Source organism: Gorilla gorilla, chromosome 21, assembly GCF_029281585.2.
Source record: "Gorilla gorilla gorilla isolate KB3781 chromosome 21, NHGRI_mGorGor1-v2.1_pri, whole genome shotgun sequence".
Classification (NCBI taxonomy): Eukaryota; Metazoa; Chordata; class Mammalia; order Primates; family Hominidae; genus Gorilla; species Gorilla gorilla.
This window is the reverse complement of record NC_073245.2, coordinates 57,446,419-57,459,521: the sequence shown is the minus strand read 5'-3', so window position 1 is coordinate 57,459,521 and position 13,103 is coordinate 57,446,419. Positions and strand designations below refer to the sequence as shown.

The window sequence follows — 13,103 nt, the reverse complement described above, 5'->3', positions numbered from 1 at the left end:
ATGTTTGATTTCATCACACTTTAAAACTTTAGCTCTTCCAAATACATCATTATTAAGAAACAAAACAAAACAAAACAAGCCACACCCTGGGAGAAAATTCTACTTCTAGGTATTTACCACAGATATTTAAAAATATATATTACTGTGCCTTGTACAAGAACTTATGTGATATCCTAATTCACAACGACCCAAACTGGGAACACCAAATGTTTATCAGCAGATAAATAGAAGAACAAATGTGGAGACCCAAACAATAGAATACTATTCAGCAATAAAATGAATGAACTGCTGATACATACGAAACAGAATGAATCTCAAAAACACTGAATAACAGCGATACACAAAAGGTAATGTAATTCCATAAATTCATTATATAAGGATTAAAAACAGGTGAGTTATGAGTTTCTAGAAGTCAACATATTATTTGCCCCTGAAGAACTGGGACTGAATTTGAAAGGAGCATAAGGCAAGATGAATGTTCCATATGTTCATCTAGGCGTTGTGCAATCATATATATGTGTTTGTCAAATCTCATTCAAGCAAATACATAAGATCTGTGCTTTTCTTTATATGTATTTTACCTCCCTTTCAAAGAAGGCATAATAAAAAATTATTTTATTATTATTACTTCCAAATTTGTTGTCCTGGCACTTTTCTTTTTTGAGCACTGGGGTTGAGATCATCTCACTCAATATCTCTAAGCACGTCTATGAGATGGTTATTATTATCCCCACGTTAAGGTGAAGGAACTCTGCATCAGAGACCCCACTTTCCAAGACTATGCAAGTCGTGGGATCCACATTTCAAGCTAATTGTACCACAGCACACAGCATTTATGACTCTGGCTGTCTTGGTTATTTGCATGTTAATTTAGGTTTCCTTCCCTGCACAATCAGCAACATGTCAGGGAAACTGTTGAATGTATGTCTCTCCACATATAGAGAAGAGAGTCTGTTCAGCAGACTGTAGCAGGTAATTCTAGCTTCCCTGATGCTAAGGCCCCTAAGCCCATCACAGCCTCTCCTCTTTAACTGCTGGGCTGGTAAAATAAGGCAGGTGGCTGATCACAGGGCCTCTGTGTTCTTGGGAAGGATGCAGTGAAGAGAGACAGGATTCTCATAACACTATGACCAAGTCTCTTATCACACACCTACAAGCAATATCAGACCTCATAGAGAAGATTCTTTCTTTCTTTCTTTCTTTCTTTCTTTCTTTCTCTCTCTCTTTCTTTCGTCTTTCTCTCTCTCTTTTTCTTTCTTTCCTTTCTTTCTTACCCTTCCTTTCTTTTCCTTCCTTCCTTTCTTTTTCCTTCATTCCTTTTTCCTTCCTTCCATCTCTTTCTTTTCTTTTCTTTTCTTTTCTTTTCTTTCTTTCTTTCTTTCTTTCTTTCTCTTTCTTTGCTTTCTTTCTCTCTCTTTGTCTTCTCTCTTTCTCTCTTCTCCCTCTCCCTCCCTCCCTCTCTCTTTCTTTCTTTTTAAGGAAGCTCTACAATATTTAGTCCGCATGTACTATGAAGTTAACCGTGTCAAAGTTTTTCATGGGCAGATGTGGGACTTAAGCTTGCAGGAAAGAAAAGATTTAATTAAAGATATACTAGTTCTTAAAACAGAGCTAGAATGGAATCCAGATCTCTTATTCCTAGACTAGTGATTTTTCTTATTCGTCTATGTTGGCTTCTTCTCCTGGATGTTTGGCTTAGAATAGAGGAATCATCCTTAGAATAGAGGGTGGAATCATCCTTAGAATAGAGGGTGAAAGGGCATAAAAGGAGTAGAATTTCTATTATTAACACACCACCTGCCCCAAGACTCTGGCCTGGTCATCTGGTCTTTCCATCCACAGATAACATTTTAAAATCCACTCACTCTTGCTGAAGTGGTGGAGACTTGACATATCACTCTTCGGTGTAATTGCATCTAAATGTATGCTGTAGGAGTAGGACAGTTCTTAAGCTAAGTGAAGAGATATGCTGCTGTGGACTTGGGGAATACTCATGGCACTAGTAGATCAGGGACTTTCCTAGGGCTTGTTGCAATACATTTTCTCTGTTCTTTCTGGGGGACTGTTAGATCCTGGGGTCCTATTAGTACAGAGGTCACGAGAGACTTTAGGGTTGGCATCAGGAAGTAGATGTGTGCCTGGCAGAGTAATAGCATCTTGTTTTTAGTGTTGGATTTCTATCAATACATCTAGAAATGTGGCTTTGATTGCTATTCTCCCTAATGCTTCAAAAATATCCCATTATCTTCTTCCAAAACCATTTTTATCAGAAATGCCCTCAGCCCCTTGAGCCACTAGGAATTCAGAGATCACTGGAGCCAAAAACAGATAAAGCAGAAAATGATCCCTTTATTGGAAGTTTGAAGGGGCTCCAGGTTTAGAAAGCCTAATGCAAGGAAGCATGGGAAGGTGGTGTCATCCATGGACCAAGGATCTGGGACCACATGGGAGTCTGCATCTCAGAAATATCAAAGACTTCACTGAGGTCGGGTGACACCTAGGGAGAAAAAAGACAACCAGATATGTGAGGATAGTGGAGAGTGGGGGTGAGGATGGGAGAGCTGGGACCCCTGTCCCCTTTAGTGTCAACTGCACCAGCCCCCTGATCATTAGGACACCAGGTCACTAGTTATCAGCTGGGACCATTGTTTCTGCTGCTTACCCTCTCTTCAGGTACAGTGTTACTTACTGCAAAGGGGCATGGAAGAACCATTTCCCCAATCCATGTTAAAATTTTCCTTTCCTGACATTGCAAGTGTCCAATTAGCACCTGAGATCTCTCAGCATCTCCTGCACCTCCCTTTCCACTTCCTTTTTCACAATCTGAACAGGAATCCTTCTTTCTACTCATATCTTTCCTATATTCAGAGAGAGTGGACTGCTAGTCTTTGGGCTTGTGGTCTCTGAAGGAGCATAGATGAACTCTAACAGGGATGCAAGAACATTCATGTACGTGCAGAAAGAAAATATTAACTGCTGTAATATTTCATACTATATGAGAAAGAATTTGAGGTTTACTAATCTAAAGTATAAGAATTGACAAGAGTATACCATAAACTCATAAATATGCATATATAGTCAGTGCATGTTCAAAAAAATCTTTAGCAGGTAGGCATGTATAAAAATATTATTGAAGAATACTCAATTAAGAATAGGAATTCTAGGACCCAGTGATAGTCCGAGCATCCTTCCCTGCCACTACCAGGTCCTCTACTCGCCAGGAAATGGTGTTCATCTTCCCACCACTTGTAATATAGCACTTCTATTGATGTGAACAATGGTTATCAGTCCTACCATGTTCCTGGAGAGTCCCCAGCTTTGGGACAGGCACCTCTCCTATTTGGTAAGAAAAGCAAACTTACCTTGCTATTGGTCCAGCTTTTCAAGTGGTTGCTAAGCAATAGGGCTATGTAGATATTGGATTTCTGTCTTTATTGGATTTCTGTCTTCATTATATTGTTGTGTCAAATGATCATCTTGGGCAACCTCATGCTCTGTAATTACAATATTACGTGACTCACTGGATTCCTGTTTGTATCTGCCTTTTTGTTCATGACTGAGTAGGTCTTGTTCGCTATCTGCAGATTGACCAGACTTTTCTTTTGCATTTTGGCCAGACCATTGATCTTGATTAGGATTTGGTGTCTGGATTTGAGACTTGCCTTCTACTAGCTTTTCAGTTTGGAAAGAAATACTGCTTTGGGATACATCTTTCTGCGTGCTCTTTCCTCCATAGTTGAGTCGTCTTTCTTCTGTACTTGAAGATTGGTATGACATTTTATTTTCCTTATGGCCATGCTCTTGATCTTGACTAGGGATTGTTACCTGGTTTTGAGACTTGCCATGTATTTTCTCTTCAGTTTGGATAGAAATACTGCCTTTGGATACACCTTTCTGTACGTCCTTTTCTCCACTGTTGAGACGTCTTTCTTCTGTACTCGACGATCAGTATGATATTTTATTTTCCTTATGGCCATACTCTTGAGCTTGACTAGGAATTCTTACCTGGTTTTGAGACTTGCCATGTATTTGCTCTTCAGTTTGGATCGAAATACTGCCTTTGGATGCACCTTTCTGGATGCCCTTTTCTCCACAGTTGAGATGTCTTTCTTCTGTACTTGAAGATTGGTGTGACATTTTATTTTCCTTATGGCCATGCTCTTGATCTTGACTATGAATTGTTACCTGGTTTTGAGACTTGCCATGTATCTTCTTTTCAGTTTGGATAGAAATGCTGCCTTTGGATACATCTTTCTGTACACTCTTTTCTCCATGGTTAAGTTGTCTTTCTTCTGTACGTGAAGACTGGTATGATATTTTATGTGCCTTCTGGCCATGCTCTTGATCTTGATTGAGATTTTTTGTCTGGTGTTGATTCTTGTTATATACTAGGAGCTCATCTTGGGTAGTAAAAATGTCTTTGGATCCATGTTGGAGTCTGTCTTGATGTGCAGGATGGAGTGAAGTTTGTAGTTTACTTGAATGTTCCTCTCTCACGTCAACCGCATTTTGGTAATGCCCTTTATTTTGATGAGAATTTTTAGTCTCACGTTGTTGTTTGTTAACTACTAGTTCTTCAGTTTGGAGAACATAACTGCTTTGGGATCCACCTTGTGTTCTACCTTTTTGTGCACCACAGGCTGAAGCTTGTTCTTTACTTAGGCCGTGAACCCATAGCCTTTTTTCTGTGTTTGAATATTGACTGGATAATCCCTTTCCAGATGGGCTATTCTCCTGATCTTGAGAAGGATTTTGTGTCCCACGATGAGCTTGGCCTCCTTTATGATGTATAACTATCATGTGAAAATGACCTTTTGATTTATCATGGTCTCTGCCTTCTTGTTTATAATTGAGCAGTTGTTGACTTCCACCTAGGTGTTGTTTTGATTTTGTCGCCTTATGTAGGGCATTCAAATCATATTGTTGACTTTTTCGGGTCCGGTCATGATCATTGATGTCTACATGATATGTGTGTTGAATAGAAAAACTGCCTTTGGATTTAGTATGTTGTTGGTCTTTTTGTCCAAAGTAGTGCTGGCCCTTTTGTCCATGTGGAAATTGGGAAGATCCACTTGGTAATTGGCCTTTTGATCCACCTGGTAATTGGCCTTTTGATCCACCTGGTAATTGATAATAGAAATGTATGCATTCATTATCTCCAAAGCTCTCTTGCAACTCTTACCTCCCACCTTTTCCCAACAAATTTCTGATATTTCCAAAAGCCTACAGCGTTGGGTGGAGAAAAATCAATTCTCATCAAGGAGAAGAATCTGTGCCTGAACAGGTTACTGTTTGCACCCTGAATATCCTTAGAGGCCATTCTTTTTGAATAGCTTTCCCCAAGGCTTACCCTCTCCACTCACCTTTTTGTCCCATCACAGCTGCTTGCTTCTCCAAGATAAGGAGCAGGGAAAGGACAAAGAGGATGATGGACTTCATCTTGCTTGAAAAATCTTGTCTGAGAGCTGAGCGGATCTCTTCATTTATATGTTCCTTGAGTGGGTGTGCTATGGGTGGAGCTGAAATGTCAAAAGGTACTGCCCTTTCATAGCTTATTAGTAAATGCCAACTTCCTCACCCCTGCTCAGTGGGGGATAATGTCAAAGTCCCCAGGGACTTAGCATGGGGACATAATGTCAAAGGCAATTTTTTTTTACTTCCAGAATCCCCAGCAAAATTTTATTGGTCTTTGTATATCATCATGCCAGATCGTTTGCATTATACAGAAGAAATTCAGTTTGGAGTAGGAAGGAGACTAGCTTCAGGTTACAAAAGTAATTGGTGGCTGACAATGCCTTCATACTCTAAATGCGAGTTTCCTTTCTGATGCAATAACTTAAATACTAAATTTTAGGTATAACTCTATACTTTGTCTTGTTTTAAAGTAATCCTAAGACACATTCTGTTTTACTCAAGAAGGAGCAGTCATAGAAGTAGAATGATACAGAAGAGAAAGAAACTTTATGGAAGCCAAAGAAAAAAATTTCAACAAATAAATGAGGCATACCAATGTCAAATGTATCTGTGAAGTTCATCACAATAAAGACTAACGTGTCAAAAACTTTCTAATGTTACTCACTGCTAGTAATGTTAACGAGAGATGAATACAGTTGTGTTGGGTTGTCAGTTGAAGGATGGAGTCCAGCTGAAACCATCTCAAGAAGTCTGATTTCATGGTGGAATGAGAGGTGAGGCTGTATCTGGAGGGTAAGGTAAGCTCCAGAGATTTTTTGAAAGGATGAGAAAAATTTAACACGTTTTTATGATGATAGGAACAACTGTTGGAAAAAGAAGTAAGAATGTCGGTTTCCAAATTGGATTATTTGATGATATTTACCTAAACAAAAATGTATTTACCAAAATACATTTTTTAAATAAAAGCATTTCATACTTCTGTAATAAACTGCTGAACCCTCCAACAGGCTGTGAGAAATATTTGCCAACTTCAATTCATTAAATAATGTATTGAGAGTGGACCTAAAGCTAAAATTTTTACCTTGGTTGGAAGCATAGGGTTTTTTTGCTTTTGTTTTGTTTTGTTGTGTTGTGTTGTTTTGTTTTGTTTTTTTGCAATTGTGAAAACTTCTTGAAAAATCCAAGGAAGATTTTTTGTTTGTTTGTTTGTTTGTTTTTTTGAGACAGAGTCTCGCTCTGTCGCCCAGGCTGGAGTGCAGTGGCACCATCTCGGCTCACTGCAAGCTCTGCCTCCCAGGTTCATGCCGTTCTCCTGCCTCAGCCTCCCAAGTAGCTGGGACTACAGGTGCCCGCCACCACGCCCGGCTAATTTTTTGTATTTTTAGTAGAGACGGGGTTTCACCGTGTTAGCCAGGATGGTCTCGATCTCCTGACCCCGTGATCCGCCCGCCTCAGCCTCCCAAACTGCTGGGATTACAGGCATGAGCCACTGCACCTGGCCAGTTTCTTTACTTTGACTGAAAAAGTCCTTGTTATGAGCAGACAACAGGAGAAGCAGCAACATTTGAACAGTGACCCTGTATGCATTCAGAACACTGCGGAGGGTAGTTCTGGAGAAAGGATGGCTTGGAAACTTATTTTCAATTATTCTCTCTTAAAATCCTCACCTTCCTGTAAGCAATGCTATATGGAAGGGGAGAGGGGAAAGGCCAACCATAGGAAAAAATGCTACTGATGCCATCAAACTTGAAGCATGTGAGCTATGTGGTTTCTCTATGAGCCATTCTGAGATCTTACCAGTTTTATCTGTTTGCCCTAAGGGCAGTAAGTATTTCCTTATGGCAGGGACCCCAAAAGAAAAGAGTAAAGTTTTCCTGAACACAAATTTATTGCTGTACCTGCTAATCACTATAATCTTCCTTACACTTCCCTTAAGGAAATACCAGGAACTGTTCTGTTCCAAGATTACTGGAACAAACAAGAGTCTGAAATATTAATCCTACTTATGGATCAAGAACAAAACTTCCAACTAATCTAGTGTCCAAAAGATACAGATAAAACAAAGGTGCACAAGATTTGCAGAAACAAAGCAGGAAAATGCAAACTAGGCACAACATGTGATTATGATACTCATATCATGATTGGATTTAATGAAATTTGAAAAAAAGCATTTCAAAATTAAAAATAAATCTATTGATAAAGATGAAAGCAGAAATTGGTAATTTGGAAAGCATAAACATGGTATAGTGCTGCATACATCTTAGATGTGGTATCATGATTGGGAAAATATCAAATGATAAAAAATAAACAAGGAAAAAATAGTAGAATATTTTAAAGTTCACTAAGTAGGAGACAGGCCACTGAGCTTGACACAGCTTATATGCCCCTGTGGCAGCACAGTGGCTATGTGTCCACACTGAGTACCTGAGAAATAGCCCTGTAACACCCTCTCCCTCCAGACACACATCCATGGCCTGCTCAGTGGCCCTATACTCCCAATAAGAGCTTGAGAAACAGACTCACAAGCTCCCCTGCTGGGCTTGACACCACGCTGGCCCAGCTGCCGAGAGCCCATTTCCCAAACCTGAGAAACAGCCCATGGGCCACCCCTGGTGGGCATACCCAAGCCAGCCAAGTAGCTATGTGGTCATGTCCCAGGTCTGAGAAACAGTCCCACAGATTGCCTCTGGTGGTCACACCTGAAGGACAACCAAGAAGCTCCATGCCTGCACCCTAGGCCTACAGAACACCTTCTTGGGCCACCCCTTACAGAAATGCTCAAAACCTAACCACTCAGCCATGCAGCTGTGTCAAGTGCCTGAGAAAAAGCCCTCTTTCCTCTCTCATTCCCTTCCTCTCGTAGGCCATCCAAGCAACCTTACACCCACATCTTGGGCCTGAGAAAAAGCCCAGTAGACTGACCCTGGCAGACATGTCTTCAGACCAGTTGAGCAGCTGTACTTCCATGTCCTGAAACCAAGAAACAGCTTCACAGGCCACCCCTAGCCTGTAGTCACACTCACTGACTGAACAAACATGTGCCCATGCTTCCAGCCAGGATAACAGCACCCTGGCCCCAATACCATTGAGTCATACCTTAATTGAATTACCTACCACGTGGATGCACACACCCCTGACCTGAGAATTAGCGCTGGAACCACAGCACTGGCAAAGCCATGCCACTGTAGCAGCACACTCTCTCAACTAGGGCACTGAGAAATTCTCAAGTGCCACAAGTGTGGATCATAGGTGAAGAAACTCTATGGAAACAATACTGCTACATACACCTACAACAAAAACCAACAAACCCAAATGAACTAACACCTAAAGACCCATTCATAAAAATAAGTTTTCGCTTATGAAATCTACTTCATAAAATTGGAAGAGGCAACTTTTCCATCAGACGCATAAAATAATAGCAGAAAACTTCTTGCATCTTGGGAGAGAGATAGAAATCCAGGTCCAGGAAGCTATAAGAACCCTAAATAAATTCAACCTAAACGGGTTCTCTCTCTCCAAGGTACATTTTAATTGCGTTGCTAAAAGTCAAAGACAAAGAAAGATTTTTAAAAGCAGCAAGAGAAAAATGTCAAGTCACATATAAGGTAACCCCCATCTGACTAACAGAGAATTTCTCGGGAGAAACCTTACAGGCTGGGAGAGAATGGCATAATATATTCAAATTACTAAAAGAGAAAACTGTCAGCTAAGAACATTACACTCAGCAAAGCTATCCTTCAGAAATGAAGGAGAAATAAAATCGTTCAGAGAGAATAAAAATTAAGAGAGGAGGGTGGCAGAACAAGATGGTGGAATAGAAGGCTCCAATGATCCCCCCTGCCCCCACCAAGGTCACCAATTTAACAAGTATCTGCAGAGAAAGATCACCTTTATAAGAACCAAAAAATCAGGTGGGCACTCACAGTAACTGATTTTAACTTTATATCACTGAAAGAGGTGCTGAAGGGGTAGGAAAAACACTTGTATCACTGATGCCACCCCTCCTTCATCTCCCGGTTGCAGGTATGGGGCACGGAGCATTTCTGTGCACGCGGTGAGAGAAAGCACAGCAATTATGAGTTAAAAAGTGGTGGGAATGAAGTTAAAGTATAGAGTCTTTATTAGTTTTCTTTCTCTTGTTTGTTTATGGAAGCAGTGTTAAGTTGTTGTCAGTTTAAATAATGGGTTATAAGATAGTATTTGTGAAGTGTGAGTCTTCTATCTGTGTTCCTCTTAGTCAAGATTGTACGGCTATTTGGGATCCCTTGAAATTCCAAATGAACGTTAGAACCCACTTTTCCATTTCTACAAGAAAGCCATAAAATTTTTGATAAGAATTCCATTGATTTAGGCTGGGCACGGTGGCTGTAATCCTAGCACTTTGGGAGGCCAAGACGGGTGGATTGCCTGAGCTCAGAAGTTCGAGACCAGCTTGGGCAACACGGTGAAACCCCGTCTCTAGTAAAATACAAAAAATTAGCCAGGTATGACAGCGTGCGCCTGTAATCCCAGCTACTCAGGAGGCTGAGACAGGAGAATCGCTTGAGCCTGGGAGGCCGAGGTTGCATGGAGCTGAGATCGTGCCGCTGCACTCCAGCCTGGGCAACAGAGTCAGACTCCATCTCAAAAAAAAAAAAAAAAAAGAAAGAAAAAGAGAGAGAATTGCAGTGATTTGATTATCACTTTGGGTAGTGTGCCATCTTAACAATATTAAGTCCTCCATTTCACAAATAAAGGATCTACATCCATTTATTTAGGTCTTTACTTTCTTGGGGAAGTGTTTTGTAGCCTTTAGTGTATAAGACTTACATGTCATGGGTAATTTATATTTCTAAGCATTTTGTTTTTTATGACATTCTAAATAGAATTGTTTACTGAATTTTAATTTTGAATTTTTCATCATCAATGTATAGAAATATGACCAATTGTTATCTTTTAAAATCAGCAACATTGGTGATTTCATTTATTAGGTCCCATGGTTTCTTAGTTGATGCTTTGGAATTTTTTGCATATGTATTGTCTGCTAATGAAGGTAGTTTTCCCTGTTCCTTTATTTTTTTAATTTTATTTTTCTATAAGTTATTGGGGTACAGGTGGTATTTGGTTACATGAGTAAGTTTTTAGTGGAGATTTGTAAGAACCTGGTGCACCCATCACCTGAGCAGTATACACTGCACCATATTTGTTGTCTTCTATCTTTTATCCCCCGCCCCCCTCCCACTCTTCCCCCCAAGTCCCCAAAGTCCACTTTATCATTCTTATTCCTTTGCGTCCTCATAGGTTAGCTCCCACATATCAGTGAGAACATATGATGTTTAACTTTCCATTCCTGAGTTACTTCACTTGGAATAATCATCTCTAATCTCATCCAGGTCATTGCAAATGCTGTTAATTCATTCCTTTTTATGACTGAGTAGTATTCCATCATATATACATATATGGGCATCACAGTGAGAGAGAGATGTATATATATATATATATAAAACAGGTTCTCTCCAAGGCATATTTTAATTGCATTGCTGAAAGTCAAAGACAAAGAAAGATTATATATATATATAAAACACTGATATATATATAAAACTCATATATATATATAAAACTCATATATATATATATCAGAGTTTCTTTATCTACTCATTGATTGATAGGCATTTGGATTGGTTCCAGGATTTTGCTATTGTGAATTGTGCTGCTATAAACATGCATGTGCAAGTATCTTTTTTGAATAATGACTTCTTTTCCTCCGGGTAGTTACCCAGTAGTGGGATTACTAGATCATACGGTAGTTCTACTTTTAGTTCTTTAAGGAATCTCCACACCGTTTTCCACAGCAGCTGTACTAGTTTACATTCCCACCAGCAGTGTAGAAGTGTTCCCTGATTGCCGCATCCACACCAACATCTACGGTTTTTCGATTCTTTGAATATGGCCATTCTTATAGGAGTAAGGTGGTATTGCATTGTGGTTTTGATTTGCATTTCCCTGATCATTAGTGATGTTGAGCATTTTTTCATATGTTTGTTGGCCATTTGTATATCTTCTTTTTTTTTTTTTTTTTTTGAGACGGAGTCTTTGTCTTTCACCCAGGCTGGAGTGCAGTGGCGCGATCTCGGCTCACTTCAAGCTCCGCCTCCCGGGTTCACGCCATTCTCCTGCCTCAGCACTCCCCCCCGCCCCCCGACCAGCTGGGACTACAGGCGCCTGCCACAGCGCCCTGCTAATTTTTTGTATTTTTAGTAGAGACGGGGTTTCACCGTGTTAGTCAGGATGGTCTCGATCTCCTGACCTCGTGATGCGCACCCCTCGGCCTCCCAAAGTGCTGGGATTACAGGCATGAGCCACCGCGCCCAGCCTGTATATCTTCTTTTAAGGATTGTCTGTTCATGTCCTTAGCCCACTTTTTGATAGGATTGATCGTTTTTTCTTACTGATTTGTTTGAGTTCGTTGTAAATTCTGGATATTAGTCCTTTGTCAGATGTATAGAATGTGAAGATTTTCTCCCACTCTGTGGGTTGTCCATTTACTCTACTGACTTCCTTTTGCTGTGCAAAAGCCCTTTAGTTTAATTAGGTCCCAGCTATTTATCTTTGTTTTAATTGCAATTGCTTTTTGCCTTTTGGTCATGAAATCCTTGCCTAAGCCAATGTCTAGAAGGATTTTTCCAATGTTATCTTCTAGAATTTTTATAGTTTCAGGTATTAGGTTTAAGTCTTTAATCTATCTTGAGTTGATTTTTGTGTAAAGTGTGAGATGAGGATCCAGTTTCATTCTCCCACATGTGGGTAGCCAATTATCCCAGCACCATTTGTTGAAAAGGGAATCCTTTTCCCCACTTTATGTTTTTGTTTGCTTTGCCAAAGATCTGTTGGCTATAAGTATTTGAGTTTATTTCTGGGTTCTCTATTCTGTTCCATTGGTCTATGTGCCTATTTTTATACCAGTGCCACGCTATTTTGGTGAATATGGCCTTATAGTATAGTTTGAAATCAGGTAGTGTGATGCCTCCAGATTTGTTCTTTTTGCTTAGTCTTGCTTTGGCTATGTGGGCTCTTTTTTAGTTCCATATGAATTTTAGAATTGCTTTTCCTAAATCTGTGAAGAATGATGGTGGTATTTTGATGGGGATTGCCTTGAATTTGTAGATTGCTTTTGGCAGTATGGTCATTTTCACAATATTGATTCTACTCATCCATGAGCATGTATCATGACATCAGCTGGTATACTCCAAGAACTAAAGGAAATCATGGAGAAAAAGACTAAAGAAAAGTATGAAAATCATGCCTCACAATATTGAAATAATTCAACATAAGCGATGAAGTGTAAAGTACAATCGTGTCTCACAATATTGAAATAATTCAAGATAAGCGATGAAGTTGTAAAGTACAATTGCTGAAATAGAAATTCACCAGAGGGGCTCACCAGCAGGTAGGAATGGACAGAAGAAAAACCCAACATAATTATAGGTCAATCGAGATTATACACTCTGAGAAACAGTAAAAAAAAAAAAAGAATGAAAAAAAATGAATAGAGCTTCAAAGACCTATGGAGCATAATCTAGTGCAAAAACATATGCATAATGAGAATTTCCGAAAAGAGAATGAGGCAGAGGATATTTGAAGATATAATGGCTAAAAACATTTTGATTTTGCTTAACAATATTGATCTCCACATCTAAGAACCTGTTGCT

At 39.7% G+C, this 13,103-nt stretch overlaps 1 protein-coding gene across 1 annotated transcript; it reads right to left on the bottom strand.

Annotated features, from left to right (window-relative positions):
• Positions 1-3,393: 3,393 nt before the first annotated feature.
• Positions 3,394-5,439, bottom strand: LOC101131700 (semenogelin 2). Its single transcript, XM_019017393.4, is given in 2 exon segments — positions 3,394-5,096; positions 5,364-5,439. Coding segments are annotated over 2 exon segments (1,779 nt in total).
• Positions 5,440-13,103: the final 7,664 nt, after the last annotated feature.